Consider the following 19,551-nt stretch of genomic DNA (forward strand, 5'->3'; position numbering starts at 1 on the left):
ATGAGGGATCTGCTGAATGTGTTAGACCAGAATTTCTGACATGCCACAAATCCAACCGATCGTCCGAGAGCTGGGTCATTGAGGCAAGTAACCAGGCGTCATGACCTCCCCTCAAACTGCACATCAGACAACAACCAATTAAAACCATTCTGCCTGGTTCTGAAATTAGTTAGGTGCAACAAATTCTGGGCCTAAAATCAGTCCGGACTCTAGACGTCAAGCCATACTCATGTTTTAATGCCTTTGTTCATCAACTCAATGTGAAAACGTCACATTTCTACACAGTTCACACACATAAAAACTACTAGCTCAGCAATAAAATCTTGTTAGTTTCGCACACATGCTGCAGTTCCTTCCCCCGGAACCTGTTCAGGAGTCCAGAGAGTGTTTGTGGCCATCAGAATAATTTATTAATAGTTTTACGGATGTTTCTTTTGTAACAATGGTCTATAAGAGACAGTTTATTTTTACATTTTTTAGCACCGGACTGAATGTGTATACTGTGTGACTTTCACAGTGCTCAACCAGCTGGCTGTGCAGGACTGCAGTGGGCTGCTGTATGAACTCATGCAGCATTCCTGCTTTTTGTTGAGAGGTTTTAAGGGTTTCTCAGTTTATTTATGTCCTGGCCCACTAACATTGTGCAGAGGTTTGCAGCAACTGAGATCACTGAGGAATCGTGGAGTGTTCAGTGAGAGCTGCGAACACTGTCCCCATTTAACACGACTCCCAGCTCCCCCTCTCTCTACATGCATCCATGTTTTCTTCATTGCTCTCTATGAAGCTCTTTTTCTTGTAGTAATCTATCCACCTGCTCATCAGTTACTTCTGGGATTAAAGGGACAATTCCATTATAGCAGCCTGTATGTATGTCATATAGCGAGCTAAAGCCTCTGTTCCACTAGCGTCTCTAGCTCACTCACTCAGCATTTGTTTGATTGGTCTTCCCCCAAAAAATACAGCTCCCAAATTAGCACAATTAGCACAAATTCTCTTCTTAGTTCAGTTTTACGCCTCTTTATTTGTGATCTCAGCTGTCTAAACACTTTCACTCCTCTCTGAACTTGCCTCTTTTGTTGAGCCTTGACATTATCCCACGGTGGTCTGGGGCTTATAGGTTTTCCTTCTGGTTTCACTTTATCTCTCTGTATGAGCTAACCACAACTGAGAAAAGAAGGACAAATACAGAATGTCGGATTTGAAAATGGCAACCACAGGCCGGTGTCGGCTGGTCGTGGCCGTGAGGCCTGAGAGTCAGCAGAGGGGAAATAGCCATGCTGATGTAGTACATACAACGAAAGTGCTCTATTGATTTTCTGAGCAATTCCTTAATTGCCTTTGGACTCTATGAGCTGTAAAGCTAACAGCCTCTGCTCATGCACTGCTCCTGTTCTCTCCGTGTACTGTAGATTTCATCATTTCCTCATCCGGCTGTTTAATGTGTTACTGGCCATGAAGGGAAAAACACTTAGTGTCAGACAGGTGCCGGAGCTGCGGCATTCAAAATCATTAGAATAACAGCATTAAATAGCAGCTGAAACGTGCAATTTCATCACATTCACCACATTTTTCCATAGAGGGTTGAATCAAAAGCTTCATACAAAAAGAAAGAAGAATAATGAAATGACATTTTTATTAATGAATGAAACTTGAACTGAAAATGATCCTCTACATGTTCCTATAAACCCCAGGTGATGTCAGCAGGACTCTATGAGTCCTCTTAAACGCTCTCACCTCAGAAATCCAGCATCAGTCAGGCTGGTTTCTGCTCATTTGTCTGTTTGTCTCTCTCCTCTGCATGATGAGGCAAAGTAGATGTTGCACATGTCGTGAAAACAGGTCTTTGTGTGTGCGTGAAGGGCCAGTTTGGCTGTTCACTTTCACCACACACTCGCTGCACATCTGCTGCTGTGCCGTGTGTGCCGTTTGGTCTCGGCCAGATGTTAATTTATTCATGACCGGGGCTCTGTCTCTGTCAGAAGACATTAACCGAGCAGTGGTACAGTCCCTGACGCCTTCCTTCTTCCTTGCTCCTGTTTGGACCTCATTGCGTTGCAGTCGTCCAGTCGAGCTGAGCTCACATGCTGCTGAGAGGTCGAGCTCTGGGAGACTGAGCCCACAGGATCGATGTTTGTCTTTAGGCCTTTCTGTCTGATTCCATTTCCCACCCTCTGGGCTGGCTAGTGTGTCTACCTTAACAGTCGCCACACACACACACAGACACACAGCCTTACATCAGCACAGTGTCTGTAGTCCAGCAGCAGCAGAGCGACGTCAGCTGCTGCCGTCCAATGAGGAGACAGCGGGGCAGATCTGCCAGCCAATTGCAGGGATCCCTAATGAGGGACAGAGCCTTCAGCTGACAATGAGAAATAGTTGAAGGGAGGGCTTCCTGACGCACGGCGCGTGTGTTTGATGTCTGGACTTTCAGCGTCTTTAAAAGAGACTAAATATGTCTGAACTGTGATGCAGCTCAGGAAACATGTAGAAATAAAACATCACACACTCTGAGTCCCTCACATTCAACTGCAGCAAAACGTGAAAGTGAGGACGAGGAGTTGAAGAGTGCGTACGCTGTGTTTTCATCCTCCTCTCAAGTGCTGTCAGAGTACTGAGACTGCAGTAGCCAAGCAGCCAATCAGATCGCAGCACTCAACACAGTCTCTCTCTCTCTTTCTCTCTCACTCACACACACACACACACACACACACACACACACACACACACACACAGGCTGCCTTTATCTGCCCATTCTCTGTTGATTTCATAATGCACTCGTTCTATGTAACTGTCCCTCTAACCTTCTATGTATCTAGAAACATTATTGATAACAGTATTGACTCTGTATTAAAGATTACTTTTGTGTACTTTTATCACTTTTGTTTACAGCAAACTAGGGCAGCTGGTTCTTATTGTTTTATTTAATGACGTTCATCGCACTGCAAATGCTTCTCTCTCCTGCTGCAGTTGATGCAGTACTGCTGACAGGCCACTAGGGACTGACATAGGACCTGAAAATTAATGACCAGTGACGAGGCGAGCTGAGAGCTTTGTGTGTGTGTGTGTGTGTGTGTGTGTGTGTGTGTGTGTGTGTGTGTACTACAGTACTTTACACTTGCCAGTGCTGCAGTCTGTTTTTGTTTTGCTTATCACACACACATAGATTGGACTCTATAGGCTTCAGAATTAAGACCTTTTATCGTTCCACAGAGATGCCACTATAAGTTGATCACCAGATAATTAACTAATTTATTGTTTCGGAGTCATTTTTCAAGCAAAAATGTCAAATATTGCCTGGTTCCAGCTTCTCAAATACGATGATTTGCTGTTTTTCTTTGACATATATGACAGTAAATTTTTAATCTCAGGGTATCTTTGGTAAGCTGTCAACCAAAATAAGCAAACAAAGACAATGCTGTTACCTCTGAGACACTGCTGCTTTTTCACAATGTTTTAACCCTTCATAGTCTGAACAATTGATTGATTAATCAAAAAAAATAAGTGGCAGGTTAATCTATAATGAAAATGATTGACAGTTGCAGCCCAGACATTCAGTGGCAGACTTCAGTATTTGACAGTTTTTCAAACATCAGCTCCATATGTTTGGACCCTCAGTGGCAGTTGCACATCTGGATCCTCGGGATCCAGATGTGGCCGTGCTGACAGTCCCATAGCATTCGTACTGTACAGGTTACTCCAAATGCCAGTGATGATAGGCTCCATGAATCCCACAACAGTGCAGTGCTGCAAATTTAGGAGCCTCAGTTGCCATGGCGACCTCTCTCTCTTTCCCCTCCCCTCACAGATGTCATAAAACACTAAAGACGGAGGCACATTCCTTGTCTTACATTTAGAGCTGAAACTGATTTTATAGACTAAAAATGTATGTAAAAATTCATCATTAACATTTAAATATCTATAAATATTTTCAAGTAACACTGTCCAATTTTATTTCTATTTATTTATTCGTTTAAAACCGTGATTCCAAAGAAGATGGCACACTGTGTAAAACACAAATAAAACAGAAAGTGATAGCTTGTAAATCCTTTTTTGACATGCTCAATTGAAAACAGTACAAAGACAATATGTTTAATGTTTTGGTTCACCACTTTGTGAACACATGATTGTACAAAGCAGATTACTGCATAGACTCAGGAACACTTTGTGAAACCGTGAACTCAGTTTGTTTTGCATGTAGGATTACTCGCCATGGCCAGTTTGCGACCCCTGTCACTGTTTGGGCTTTTCTTTTTCTGCTTCAGTGATCACAGGTTTGCTTTTATTTCACCTTTTTATCAAACATTTTCAGATCAATTTGTGTTTTTATTTTTCTCGGTAGGGAATTCCAGAAACGTGTTCATTTTACTGTCTGAAAGTAGCTTTAGCGCCGTTTCACCCTGCAGCTGCCATCTGCTGATTCCCTCCTGGTGATCAAAAAGTGTTCAAAAAAGAATATATGATGAGTATCACACATACTGTACATGCAGCATGGAATGTTGAATGTCAGATGTATTTATTTTTTAATGTGCTCTTTAAGAAAATTGACATGCAACATTTCAAAGAGAACGATCCTGTAAATCTGTGGGATCATGTCCGAGGGCGCAGACCTGGCAGGAGATGAGGGAACACTTTAATATGGAGCGTTTTGTAGGCGAAGTACTGAACCTGACACTTCATCCACAAATCACCCGCCCTCTAAAATGATCGACCATCGGATATTTCTCCTTTCTTGGAACATTATTTTTCATTTTGTGAACTCAGTCTGTCAGTTTGTCTGCTTTGTTTTGTTGTAGATGCTAAAAGATTCCTCCTGTATGTGTCAATCATGGGGGAAATTCTGCATTTTTCTGACATGCTGTTATAGTTATCTTCTTTCTTTATCTGAATCTACATATTGCCACACATTTTCTTTTTAAACCGTCTCAGTCTGTTCTATTTCTTTGACTCAAATACCATGAACACACCAAAACCAACAGCCTGGGCATTTTTCTACTGTGTGTGACGCTCTGCATCGAGCCAATTCATTCAAAGACTTATATCTGTTTTTACAGGCCCAGTAATTTCCTACAGCAGCTGGTCACTGTAGTTTTTAGCAAACGTGACTCAAACAGGAGTAAGTAGTGCATTTGTTTGGGACTATTTTCAGTTGTGGATTAATACACATTTGGTGCTCCAGTATCTCCAGCGGCAGGGAAGGTTTCTCTAGGATTGAGTCAACAAAAACTACAGTGCTCATGTTCTTTGTGATGAAGGAACATGTAGCTCAGTGCAAATATGTGCTTCATTGATGTGTTTTTTAACAGAAATAGAGCTAAATGATCACAGAAGAGATAGGGTAGGATGGTGGGATAAAATACAGAATATTAGTAGTCCAGTCCTTTAAAGTTTGCACCTGCCTACCTGTCGACAAGAGGTTAACCTATGATAATGGCTGAGCACGCCGACGTGTTTTTCTTCTTTTTCCTGAATGAGTAAACACAAAGGACTCCACTTAGTTGGGAAATAGAAGCAATGTTTGCTTCGCTTCTATTTGCACATTGCTAACACTGCTGGTGGTGAAGCGTCAGTTAGGCGAAACTGAGCGTGGAGGCCGAAGTTGATCCAGTCCCGTTTTACGCAGCAACCGGTCTGATCTTCATCACCATGGTTTTTAGGGAGTATTCGAGCCCTTTAAAACTGTTCCACTGTACACCGGCTGCACGGGGTGAAGGTCCCCATGTGTAGATCCCGTTGGGGTTAGCCCCGAAGCACGCCGCATACCAGAATGCTCCATAGGCCAGCCTGGCACAGTTTGAAGCATGAGTGTCTTGATCTCTGTCAGTGGTGGTGAATTTCTGTCCATTGTGTATACTTAACGAGTCTCCTAGTGGAAAACCGCAGAAAACACTGATTAATGTAAATAACTTGGTCTTCTGACAATGTTTACATTTACACTTTACACAAATGGAGGATAGTTTAACATTTTAGATTTTAAGTACATGTTAAAATGAGGCCATAATTTGCTGAATGGGAGAACCATCTGAACAAACGTCCCACCTGCTGCTCCCCTGACGAAACTGCCCAGGTTTAGTGTGTATCCCTCCGCCTCCGGACCAACAGAGAAGGAAGAATATTGGGCAAAGACCCTCTGGCCCTCGAAGTCTTCCATGTCCACCCTCAGCTCGTAGTTCTTGGCCTGCGTCAGCAGGTGCATGGTCTCCAGGCCTGAAGGACGAACAGTGAAGCGACTGTGATCGTCTGAGGTGTCAGATTTCATTTTGCAGGATTTTGCTCGTGATCATAAGTGATGTTGTGGTTGTTCAATATTCTGGAAAAATGTGATTCTTTTTATTAAAAAAATTAGTGCACTGAACACATTTTCTGTTTGGAGAAAATTGGTCTCATTTTAACTTGACACTTCGTAAAATGAACCTGGAATGATCAATCATACGATTTGCCAATTGACAGAGAACTTCTTGATGACTTACTGATGATTGATCAATTGCTTAAGTCAGCAGAAATCCCAAACATTCACTGGTTTCAGATTCTTAGTTATGAGGATTTTCTGTTTTTCTGTGTTTTTCTGTAATTGAATAGTATATATTCAGGTTTTTTTAGACTCGCAATTGAACATTTTTTAGACGATATGTTTAATGGATTAGTTAATGAAACAGTTAGTCGCAGCCCTAGACTTGAATCTGTCAAACAGTACAGTGATGAAGTATTTCAGATCTTCATGTGTACCATGTTGTTTGGCCACTATTACATTTACAGCCTACACTGAATCAGATATACAGAGCTACACCGTACACGGAAGTCTGATTGGATTGAGAATGTTGTATTTTTTCTTCTGGTCAGTAAGAATTGCTGTCATACCCAGCCAGTACTCTCCAGCAGCGCTGCCAAATCCAGTTTTGTAGTGATCCCACTTCATGAAGAAGTTCACTGTGCCATCCTGTCTTCTCTGAATGACCTTGTTTTTAGATAGAAGTTCAACAAACAGAGTGAAACAGAAAGGAAGCTGTCAAGCAAAGGCAAATTAAAGCTTCATTAATTCATATTATTATATTAAAAATGGATCTCATGTGCAAAGCTCATAGTGACAAACCCACAGAGAATTCTAACCAGACTCTGCAGATCCCCTCAGCTCGGTTTTAGTGCCTTTCAGCTTGTTTACATAGTTTTGGTTTCACTGCCACTCTCATTAGCCTCTAATACGCTACCTGCCCAGCACCAAACGGCAGACAGACAAGGTTAGCGACTAGCTGGTGAACATAGTGGAGCGTGTAGCAGCTAAAGAGCAATATAGTCCCCGCTGGTGTTGGTGGAGACCAAACCAGAGCTAAATGGAGATTGAATATTCGCAAACATGACACAAAAAAAATGCAAATGTTGCTCCATGTCAACTAAAGTTTGAAGTAAACAACTGTTTGCGAACACAAATCAACTTCATAAAGGTCGATGTTAGGTTTACAGTTTGTTCCGCAGCCCCCAGGTGGCCAGCAAAGTCAATTAATGTTGCTTTAATTTAAAAAGCATGTATTCTTTCCTGCCTCAGCTGTTGCATTCAGCCAAGGAGTCTTGAACATCAAAGTTTTTCATATTAACATGAAGAATACCCTTCTGATATGTGAAATGTTTCAATGAAATCCAAAAGTTTGATTCAGGATCTGATTGGGAGAAACAGCTCCCAGAGATTTGTCAGCTTTTTTGTCCAGATCAAACTGGACTAAGGTCTACGTGGATGAGGTTTGGACAAAGAGTGGTTCATTCTTCCATCCTCACCGTCCACTTTCCTGCAGAACTGTCGGTGCTGTCCTTGCTCATGTCACAGTAAACCTGCACAGGGGAGGTGGGGCCGGCTGGGTAGATGGTGTACACTCCGTCCAGGCCTGATCCGGCTCTGTAGACATCACTACAGTCTTTCGCCAGGGGAGACTGATGAGCTGCGACAGGCAGCAGCACTGCTAGCACAAGCCTGAGCTGTAGCAAAGAGAAAAAAACAAGATATATCTGCCAAAAATAAGATGTGTAAAGAAAAATGTGTTCACAGCACCCTGCATTATTTCACTGTCACCTTTATCTTAATAGGTTTTCATATCAAGAACAGGTGAGCATGTGTTAGTCCACTCTAAATGGCATTTGTGTGAGTGTTCTCACTGAAAGGTTGAATGCATGAATATTATACTGAAGCTGAGTGTATCTTTATGCATCATGTTGTACAAGCAAGATGGACAGACATGAAGTGATTAGGTCAGGATTCAGCATCAAGATCAAGGAGACTTAAACAGGACTGTCTGGATTGACCTGACTCCTGTTGCAATCAGGAGTCAGGCCCTGATACCGCTGTATTTCATAGTCCAGGGTTCATATTTGGCTATCAGGTGGCATTGAAGAGGTCGGCCCTTGTCCTATTTTTAGACTTTCTGGCAATGAGTGATCATGTCCAGCAAGTAGACTCAGATCTGCACTCTCTACTATTATGAAAGGATTATTTTACTGCTTTGTCCTTACAAAGGAGGAAGTGGCAGGGATGCATTTGATGATCTCTGAGTCATAAAATCCATTCTGAGACTATCCGTTTTATTAACTATAGTTTTAAATTTTTGCACGTTTTACACATTAAATCCGTTTACTGGTGTCAGGCAAACTGGGTAGAAGAAGGCAGCTCTGATTGAAGCTAACAGCTAACCGTTGGAGGCCTTTTTTAAGAAGCTGGTGAGAGAGGACGGCAACTTATCTGTTTACGGCCGACAGTCACAAGCTAAATTTAGAGGGAGAAGTCAGAAAGGTACAAAGCAAGTGACCATACAACGATTTACAACAATACACAGTAATATAAACAACTATTTTAATAGTTGCTTTCATTATCAATTATTCCATCAAGTTCTTTTTTCATTTTAATTTTTCATGTATGAAATTGTGAAAATGTCCAACACACGTTCAAATCATCAATTGTGAGAGTTTTGAGCCTGAGGCTGGCGCTTGAATAAGGAAAAACCATCGGTAGAATTTTATTGGCTTTTAATCGATCAGTCAATTAATTGACTGTTTCAGACTTTAGTTCTGATTACAGTTATTTTCTCAATAATGAACAATTTCTACAAGAAGAAACTCCTTTGCGTGTACCTGTGAAAAAATACTCATACAGACATACATAAGGTTGAAGGATTTGCATCTGCAGTGTGTTAAACAAGGTTTTACGCCTTAAAATGTGTAAAACTTCTGAGTAAAGAGTGTCAGTAAAGTGTATTTTATGAGGTTATTCTGCAGTTGTATTCATGCAGACATGAACACAGTAAACCAGTAGCTGTTGTTTCATTACATACCATCATTCTGTCGGCAGCTTGAGTAGTTTGCAAAGAAGACGCAGCGTGGCTCTCCTGAAAAGCAAACGAAGGTATTTTCAGCATTCAACACTTTCTGTGACGTTCATTAAAAAAAGAGCAGTTTAAAGTTTGATGGGACCATGTCTGAACTTACCGGTAAGAAAAGTGTGTTTCCGTCATGAGCAGATCCTTTTTATTTTCGTGCACCTCTGCCTGTTGCGACACCCAGTATTTTCCCCGTGTTTTCCTGCAACAATAAGTGACATAGTGTTGATTTTCTGTCTCAAGAGTCAGTGTTAGCACATCAAATAAGCAGCAGCCATTTATGTAGTGTTCTGAAACAGCTCTCTTTGTTTGTTATGGCTTTTTAAGATAACCCCTGTTCATGGAAAGTCCCAGTGCTGTCATGCACTTTAGCTCATGTAACTCCAGCACACCTACATCTCTATTTCATTTGGTTATCAGCTATTGTGTACGTATGCTAAACCTCAAGGTAGGATATTTGTCATTGCCTTCTGTTCTCCCATCGCTACAATACAATTATTTTCATTATTGATTGTCTATAAGTTGTCAAAAATGGTGGAAAACATCCGTTATAACTTACCTCAGCCGTGTGTGACGTCTTCGTTTGTCTTTTTTGTGTTCGACCAACAGTCCAACAGCAGAAGAGATTCAGTTTGCTCTCATGTATGACAATGAAAAGCATCGAATCCTCACATCTTTTCCTGATTTTCTTACTCAATCAACAGTTCTGTTGATCGTCCGATTGATTCATCGACTTATTGGTTTAGCTCTAGACTCGAGATATTATATCTTTATGTTATAGTATCACCTTCTGAAGTTCTTATTGCTAACAGGTTAGCAAACCGTTTCCTGTTAACACATCCTGTAGGCACTGACTAGCATTAGCATTCATTTGGAGGAATATCCACTGGTTTCTAGCTCTGTTTTGGTCTCCACCATCCCCTGAGAAAAATATCTGCTTTCTTAGCTGCTAACTGTTCACCGGCTGTTTGCTAACGTCGCCTGCCTGCCATTGTGTGTTGGACAGGTTTACATGTTTATCAGAGAGTTTTGTGTTAGTCACTCTAATTAACACTTTTCAACTCAAACATAAAAACGTGATCCAGCTAAAGCTAGCACTGATTGTTGCTAGCTCTCGTATTTTCACTGCTATATGAGAGCATCGCTACGTCTTTCTTTTTGCATAAAAATGAAGGTTGCTTTAATGGAACTAGTGAAACAAATTGCACACGTCTGTTAAATATGAGGCTATAGCGATATAGCTTAGCTAAGCACAAAGACTGGAATCAGGGGGAAGCAGCTAGCCTGGCTCCGTCCAGCAGTTACAAAGTTTATCTATCGCACCATCACCTCTAGAGCTCACTGTATAAAAACAGCAGATTCACTGTTGTAGGGGGGGTTATTCAGCAGAGAGTGACTGCCAGTCAATGGGGGTTTCTTTAAGCATTACTAAAACTGTTTCCTTTACCTCTATCGTGTGTTTATGAAAGTACTTTATATAAAACTTTATTAGTATGACACAAAACACATGAGTGCAAAGTGCTTCACACACGCCAAAAAATAAAATTGAATGAACAAATAAGGTAAAAAATATATAAATCTATAACAATCCATAAAAAGGCTTTTCTGTAAAGATGAGTTTTGACAAGACGAAGCTCCCTTAACCTTAAAACGAGTAGTTATTTTAATCCAACATTTGATTCTCAGACTGTGATGCTGATTACTTGATCACCTAATTAACCCCAGACTGACTCACAGCCTGACTGGCCTTCGACGGTACCAAGTTAACCGATGCTGTCTGCGTCTTTAATACCCGAGGAACCTTCCAGATCCTGCTAATCTGTTTCCTGGGCTCCGGGCCCTGAAGCCTGATCGGTGTTTGTGTGCATTTGTGTCTGTTTGAGTAACCTTGGTTTGTTGTTCTGGCTAGTTGTCGCTGCTATGTTGAAACCAGAAGAGAATAGTTTGAGCCAATTGGTGGATTTGACTTCCACAGTATGGTACGGTTACACGAGGGTCTCCACAGACACCTGTAGGTGAGAGTAGAAAGGCTGTTGACCCTTGAAGACGAAACCTTCTGGCTGGAGATTATTTTGGGTGCAGAGGCTTCAGTGTTCATGATGCAACCCCCGGCCCAGCTCAGTGGAAATAGGAGATGGTGGATTCAGATATGGTAAGTCAGGCAGGGTTCCCTCCACATGTTCACAGCTGGAGATGCGGCTGCAGGTTAAAACAATAAAACTAATGATTCATTTTCTCAGGGCCCGAGGTGATGTCTGCAGATGTTCAAAGATTTTTATGATCATATGAAACGGGAAAGCAGCAAATCGTCATAGCTGAGAAGCTGGAATCGACGAATGTTTAGCTTTTTTGCTTTTGGTTTGATTGATTAATCAACTAATTGTTTCAGCTTTAACTTGGTTAGATATGACATGATGACTGAATGTAAAAGTGAATTAGTCAGGGTTATGTTTGCCAAAACCGCACATCTTCTTCCATACAAGTGCAACTTTTTTTAGAGCTTGAATGATCAATTGATCAATTAGGCAACCTCTATTCATCAACATCTATTTGATATATGATACATCCTTTTAGTCATTTTTCAAGTGTAAATTCTCCTCTTCCAGCTCCCAAATTATGAGGGTTTGCTGCTTTACTTTTCTCTTACGTGATCGTGAACTGAATATTTTTGGGTTTTGGTTTGTTTGTTGCAACAGAAAAGTAATTTCAAGATGTCTCCTTTAGCTTTTAACTGTTTTCTGACATTTTATAGAACGGTTAGAACATTAGCTGCAGTCATCTGACTTTATATTGTACTTAGTTTGTGTCTTAAATCTACCTGTATGAGTGTGTTGAAGTTAGATTCTGTGGTGGAAGACGTATCTAATCTTTTACTTTAGTAATCAATACAAACATGTAAAAAAGTATAACATTACAAGCAATTATTATAAACTTTATGTGTGTAGAAATGTCAATACAAGAAATGCAACAAAGAAATTACATGCACAGAGCGGTTCACTTAAGAAAAAAACAGAGTGCATGTAAAAACAGTAAGAAGCAGGATGTACTTAAAGTATCAAAAGTAAAAGTACTAATTCTGCAGTACAATGTCCTCTCTGACAGTCAGTGTCTGAGCAGCATTTTACTGCTGCAGCTGCTAGAGGTGGATGTTACTCCATGTACAGTTAGCTGGTTCAGACCAGTGTTCCCACCCTAGAGGGGGTGTCCCTCTGAAGGTACATCTGATGATTAATGGGAGAGGAAAGAAGAACAAAAAAAATCATATCTGTATTTATGTTTGTGCACTTCAACTGCATGCTTTTAACACGAGCCGAAAGAAGGTCGGGAACCACTTGTTATCAGATGTGTTTGCCAGGTGCCAGGTAAATGCGGTGCAGTAATAAGCGGCATATTTCCCTCTTCAGTGTAGTGCAGTAAAGCGATGAAGAAGCACAAACTAGAGGAAGTTTCATTATGACACTGTGCCTCTAACAGCTGAGCAGTGTCCTCTGATCCCGTGTTGTTCCAGTGAGAGCTGGTCCGAGATTAACGCCGGAACTCCTCTGTCTCCCCCCTCCCTCACCCTTCCTCCTCCTCTTCCTCCGTGCTCTGGACTTTCTCACTGCAAGCCAGGTATTTTTAGCTGTGACATAATGCCCCTATCTCCCCCCTTGTCTCTCTCTCCCCCTCTCTCGCTCTCTCTCTATCTCTATCTCATTCACACACTCTCACTCTCTGGCTTTCCCTCACCCTCTCTCTCTCTCTCTCCCTCCCCTCACACACAGACCGTCCCTCCCCCTCTCCTCACCCATCCCTCTCTCCCTAGCTTCCAGGCTATAGGGCTAGCTGCTACAGTAATTGAGTGCTCAGGTTTCACACTTTCAGCTGCAGGCTGAGAAACATGGCAGTGGAGGAGGCAGCAGAATATTTGGCAGAAGTAAGTCTTTACTGTCTGTACTTTACTGTGAAGTCATTGAGCTCACTGACTGTCAACAGACTTAACCTCGTCTCTCCTGCTGCTTTGCATCAATGCTAACAGGATTGAGGAATTTATAGTGCAGTAGGATACAGTAGGATTTATTGATGTTGTGGCAGTTACCAGGTCCGGAGGTGGGATACTGTCAGGGGAGGTGGGACGGTATAGGGGGTCGTTGATGGGACGGGTCGCAGTGGCAACTCTGCAGCACCGCTCTGCTGCAGTGTGCGTGGATGTGTGTGTGTGTGAGTGTGTGTACGCCCGCGTGTCTGTTTGCATTCCTGACTGCTTCACCGTGATTGTACATTTTTAATTCCTGCTGGTTTTGTACGTGTGAGCTTGTACATGCGATGTTCTGTGGGTGCAGTTTCTTGTTGCACAGGCATGTGAATGGAAGCACCTGACCTTGGACAGTGGCGCATGCTCTGTGTGTGTTGGTGTTTGAGGAAATGGTGAATGAAAGAGCAAAAAGCAGAACTAGAATTTAAAAAATGAGAGAATGAGGAGCAAAATTGATGTCATTAATTAGCTAATTATCTCATTAACTGAAATCCGTTGGTGGTGAGTTAGAAGAGGAGCCCTTGTGATTAGAGAGAATCTCCATTAACCTGCAGATATGTGATACACAGAATGCAGTAAATGCACGATTGGCTTAATGCAGGACCCAAGCAGCACTTTTATGGTAGTTGAGGAGATACCAACTCAGATCTGCAAGTGAAACCAAGCAGGAGGACATAAATCTAATCTGTTTTAAATCCAGTTTGGCTTCTTTCATTGAATAGTTTCTGTTAAATGTTGCTTGGAGAGTCAAGCTAGCTGGAGATCTGTCCGACTAACGCCCTCTCGTCCCTCAGCGTCGTCGCTGGTCGCAGGGGGCAGCTCCCATGTTGGAATGTGTGTAACTGTATGAGTGTGAAGCAGCGCGTTCTGGAGAAACAGCGACTGTTGCATTCTTTGCATATCTGTCATGAATAAATAAAGTTACACTGGAGCGACGCTCTTCCAAAGCCGAACATGTCTCCACTCTGCTGTTACAGCCCCAAAGACGCCATTAAACTTAAATGGCACAAATTTCAGGCTGAACTGGTTTCTCAGTCATCTTTAAATAAGATTAGAACTTTGAATCTGGAGTGTTTATAGTCTCTGTCTTCATTCTGTCACCAACAAATCCATTTAAATGTTTGCTGGCCCAAAGTCCTGCATGTCCACCAGACTTCATGTAAATCTCACATGTTTTGCATCTTTTACAGAACAGCACTTATAAAATATCATCTTTGTTAATTCCTCTGAGTCAGGCTGCTGCTGCTAGATCCCTTTAAAAAACATTGTGTGAAGTTGGATGTAAAAGAATTTTTTAGTACAATCTCAGACTACAAAAACTTAGCTCTCAAAAACAGGGGCAAAAAGTCATAAAATGGGGAAAATGTTGCTTAAAATGAGCAAAATTATCTCCTATCAGGAAAATGCACTTAGCAAGATTTTAAAATAAGATTTAAATAATTTAAAAATATCAGGTCTCAAAGAATCCACCACAAAGTAGTGCAGCCAGACAGAAAACAAGTACATTTGGATGAATTCAGACATCGACAAAGCAGTTTTTTTGCTTGTCAGTGTTGATTAAAACAGCTTTACTATTGTGTTCAAGCATTAATTTACTCAGAACCAGTGAAATAATATCAGTAAGAAGTCTTCTGAAGCTACTCTAATTAAGGACAGAAAAGCTTAAAACAAGTGAAATGCTCTAACATAAGACCCGTCTGGTGAGCAGATCTGTCTCTAGGCACATATTTCTTTGTTTTAAGATGTTTCATATTTCGTAGTCGTTGCTTTAGTCATTGTACCCACATATATTCAGATTAAAAGTCTGTTCACTGCTTTGTATCAAGTCGTAATGTGGACAAAGGCGATTATTTTTATTATTAGTCAATTTTTTAGTCTAAAAAATTGTGAAAAGCCCAAGTTGATGTCTTTAATTTGCTTGTTTTGTCCATCTAACACTCTAAATACTCTAATAAAAGCAGATAATCCTCACAAGTGACAAGCTGGAATCAGTAAATGTGATTTGCCATAATTTTCTATCCCCCCTCTAATCGATCAATCATTTAATTGTTTCGGCTCAAACGTGGACACGGGAAGCGTGCGATAAACAACATAGTGACAACTGCATTCCTGGCTCGCACCAGCCAGTGTGGCACACACAGCTGCAGCAACCTGAGAGGCATGATCGCGAGTACAGTGGGCGCTGATGGCAGGAAGTGCAGGCTGGACATTCACTTCAACAGACAGTTTTATTGATTCTAATTCTGTAGTCCTCCGTGGAGTGCTATCAGTGACATTCCTGTGCGCACATGTGCATGCATGTACTTCATGGTTATTGCATGAGTGTAAGGAAGCTACAATAAGCTTTACTTTCTCTATTACTTTTACTCAGCATTAGCATATTAATATGAAACAGTACATGAACAAGAATTTAGGCACTCACACAGCCTTGTAGATATAGCAGTACTGTTGTTAAGTGTTTACCTGCCAGACAAACTGAGGGTACATGACCTTGTTTTATCTCAGGATGAGGGCAAAACTGTCTCCTTCAAAGTTTTTTGGAATTATTTATGAACACTTCAAACAACAGCCATGCCAAAGATGAAAAAAATGGCACAAAGATACAGTATATCGGCAGTTTTATCTCCAGTCATGTGAGGATAAAAGCTGCAACAAGCTGTGGTCTGATAAGACTCGTGTTCATAGTTGTGCGATGTGCAGCTATTGGTGTCAAGTTTGCAAAATACTCTGGACTGGACTTCAGTGCTCTCTGGCCAGCATACTTTCTAAGAGCGTGGTGCTTTGAGCTGGAATTCTGATAATGCTCTGAGCTATGGGCAGCCAAGCCTGGTGCCACATTTAACTTAAAAGGCTTGGCATCGTGCCTTACAGCCCTCCTGAGGGTTTAAAACCTCCAAAGCGCACTGCATCTCACGGTGTAGTGCTTTCTTAAAACAGTGGCAGAAATCATCCTCGGAAATGTTTTATTCTTGATAAGAAACATGAAATTATGGTCTTACTTTTTCCACAACTCATGCTCCTAAGCCTGGATTGATTCCCATATAGTTTATTGATCTTGAGAGCAAGATCTACAATCTGTACATGAATATGCAGCATATGTGTGAGCTGCACTAAAATAACTTTAGAAAAGAAAACTATCCAACACTGTTTGAAAAATAGTGTTTTTGTGTGCATTTTCCCGCTGTGGTTGGTGCTTTTCTGATTATGATTATACATGCCAGTCATGTGACTAAGGAGTTAATAGTAGCCTAGCCCTTCAGCTGCAGGATGTTATGATGCTTCTACAGCAGAGATTGGCCATGAGGTTTTTTTGAAAAAACATTTTTCATTGGAGGATCAACAGTTTACATGTGAAATTGTAGAAAAAAGACCTATAATGCAAGAGCTTGCCTGAAAATCATCGTGTTTTATATTTTCTTCAGTATCACAGTAATACAGTGATAGCTGTTTGTGTGTTAGTGGGTACATTGCAAACAGAAACTTCTAACAGATAATTCAGAATACTTGCAATTGTACTAATTTGCAAAAAATGTAATCAAAATTAAGGGCAAAAAAACAACAGAAAATAGGGCCAAAGCTGACTCTGTGCCAACAGTATACTTCCTGTTTAGATCCTCCAAAACCCCCATATTATGGGAACTGTTTTAACATCTAGCGCAATTATCCCCCAAAGAGAATCAACACGAAGAACAAAAGTAGGACTGACAAAGCTGTTGATATTAATAGTGACAGCAGCTGTTGGTTTAATTAATTTCAGGAAAAAAACGATTAAAAACATTTTGTTTTAGGATTATATTCAAGGGCAGATCCCATTTTTCCTGTCAGTAAGGGGGCTCATAGAGTTACAGCAGCTTTTGTTAATGCTCATTTTGCAAAATGAGCATTAACTATATATATACTGGAGGTCATTGTTAGGTTATCCACACATGGTCTGCTCCTTTTATGGTTGAATGAAAATGCCGCTCTGGTCAAACATGCTAAAGTTGTGGAGTTAAACCTGTTTGAATTCAAGGGGCATTTGTCTCATTGAAGTTAAGTGAATTATATTATTAATTTGTGTTATTCTGGTAGGTGTATTAGGTGTTGTCTTAGCGCCGTGCTAATGCTAATGTTCACATAGCCTGGCCTAGGACGAGGTCCAGTTTGTGTGGGGTCACTGTTAGATGATGCTGTACAAACCCATGCAAAATCATGTAAAAGCCTTGATCAGGGGGAAGAAACAGCTGTCCTACAGTATCTGATATAAACTGTGATAATATACTGTCAGTATTCGGTGAGGTTGCACATTGTGTGTGCAGTGTGAGGGTGTGATTTGTCTCAGTTCAGCAAGGTCAGACAAGAAGGATGTTGCGATACTGCTTTAATGAAGTAACACCATTCAATAATTCTGCTGAAATGCATTAATAGGAATTCTAATAATAGTAATGGTAATAATAATGTATACTTTGGAGGTTTGGAAACGTCTCTAAATAAACTTGGGTGTCTGATGTCATGGTCGCAGCCTGACGTCCGGTGAGGCCCCCGGGCTCTGCTGTGCAGGATGGATGCTGACAGCAGAAACACTCCCTGTGTTTGCGTTCGTGCGATGATGAACTCAGATAAGATCCTTTCACTAAGTGGGAAATGAGCTCAGTGGTCGGCTTCAGCCAGCAGTGTGCCTGCAATAACAAAGATCATGGTGCAGTGAGCATGACAAGACTTTCTGCAACAGCAGACAATCCTTCAAATTACAGACGAGCACGATATTCCTCTTGATGTTCTCCTCAACATGTCCTATTCTGATGGTTTCATAGCTACACCTGAAGCCTGGATCAGTTGAAATGTCGGTGCGGCGGCTAGAATTTGATTTGATATGATTTGATATCTCAAAGTCAGCATCTTGAACAGTTTAGGATCTTCACCAGAATTTAAACTAAAGTTCTCTACGTTTGAAGGGAGTGCTTTGCTTGCTGGCTTTTTGTATCTACAGCATTAAAGCGAGGCTGTGTGACTTTCTGAAGGAAGAAATGACACATTCTTCCTCTTACAAATGAAAAGTTGAATTTATTAGAAGTAAAACACACTCTTGCACAATCTAATACACTCAGGGGTTTTACTGCTGCAGCCTTACTTGTTTTGGTACGACCATTAGCACGTGGTGGCAAGCGTTACTGTAGCTAGTGTTAGCACATTGTAGATATAGCTGTGCAACTGACTTTGATTACTGGCTTTTAAGTAAGTAGGAAATAACATTTGCATAACTTGTTTTGTTGTTGTTGTTGAGGAACCTACATTGAAGTCAGAGGCTCCTGAACAACAACAACAAAACAAGTTTTAGAAACGATATTTTCTTCATTGATTTAAGTTCACATCATCTATAAATTATGATTACATATGCTCTCTATAATAATGGAACATACCAAAATACCCAATATTGTCTATTTCCCTAATAGAGAGCTGTTACTTCTGTTGTATCATCATTAATTGTTTTATATAGAAAAAGAACTTTTAATGTCATCAAATCATATTTCCTTTTTTCACAACAGAGCTGTCTTTTACTGCATTACCTTTGATCAATGATGAGTTCTAGCATCTTTTCGAAGAATTATCTGCAAATAAAAACAGCTAAATTATATTTGTACCTGCAAATGTAGAGGAGCTGCCTTACCTGCACCAAGATGGTAAGGCAGCTCATATGTTCCCTGAGAGGCAGCAGCAGGACAGTGAGAGGACATGGTCTGATTGTCTTTTAGTGAATTATTAATTAATTAATTATTATTTATTATAACCTCATAGTACATATTAGCATCAACTTGTAGCATGTTCAAATATAGATTCTGCTCTGTGTGTCAGTGATAGTTGGATGTGATTGTAGTTTTATCATTTACCTTTTCATGGGATGCATGAAGTGCATGCATGCTCAGTATCCTGCATCAAATAGAGAGTAGAGTTTTTGTATTAATGTGGGTTTGTGAGTGAGCCAAGTTGCAGAACTAAGAGAATACCCCATCTGACATCGCACCAGCAGCCTGTTACTAACTCTATAATGCCTTTTTTGTGTGTAAATGAGAGAATATTATAGGTTAATAGGCACATGAGCAAAGGCTAATTGGAGAGTGCTTCATCTGAACACTGCGTGGGTATCTGTTAGAACACATGGGTGTGGCAGAGTGTAGAGCTGCGCTGCAATCATGAAACTGGAGA

The 19,551-nt window shown here is 40.9% G+C and overlaps 2 protein-coding genes across 8 annotated transcripts in view; one reads left to right on the forward strand and one right to left on the reverse strand.

The window, feature by feature from the left end:
* The window catches only part of LOC121624453 (ankyrin-3-like), a 139,966-nt gene that overhangs the window by 39,073 nt on the left and 81,342 nt on the right, over positions 1-19,551 (forward strand). The window lies entirely within an intron of this gene.
* Positions 5,613-19,082, reverse strand: LOC121624608 (microfibril-associated glycoprotein 4-like). Its single transcript, XM_041962396.1, has 6 exons — positions 19,016-19,082; positions 18,640-18,656; positions 7,765-7,962; positions 6,856-6,952; positions 6,037-6,204; positions 5,613-5,863 (listed from the first exon to the last, which is right to left on the reverse strand). The coding sequence occupies exons 1-6, from the start codon at positions 19,080-19,082 to the stop codon at positions 5,613-5,615; spliced, it is 798 nt and encodes a 265-aa protein (XP_041818330.1).

This window comes from Chelmon rostratus, chromosome 21 (assembly GCF_017976325.1).
Source record: "Chelmon rostratus isolate fCheRos1 chromosome 21, fCheRos1.pri, whole genome shotgun sequence".
Classification (NCBI taxonomy): Eukaryota; Metazoa; Chordata; class Actinopteri; order Chaetodontiformes; family Chaetodontidae; genus Chelmon; species Chelmon rostratus.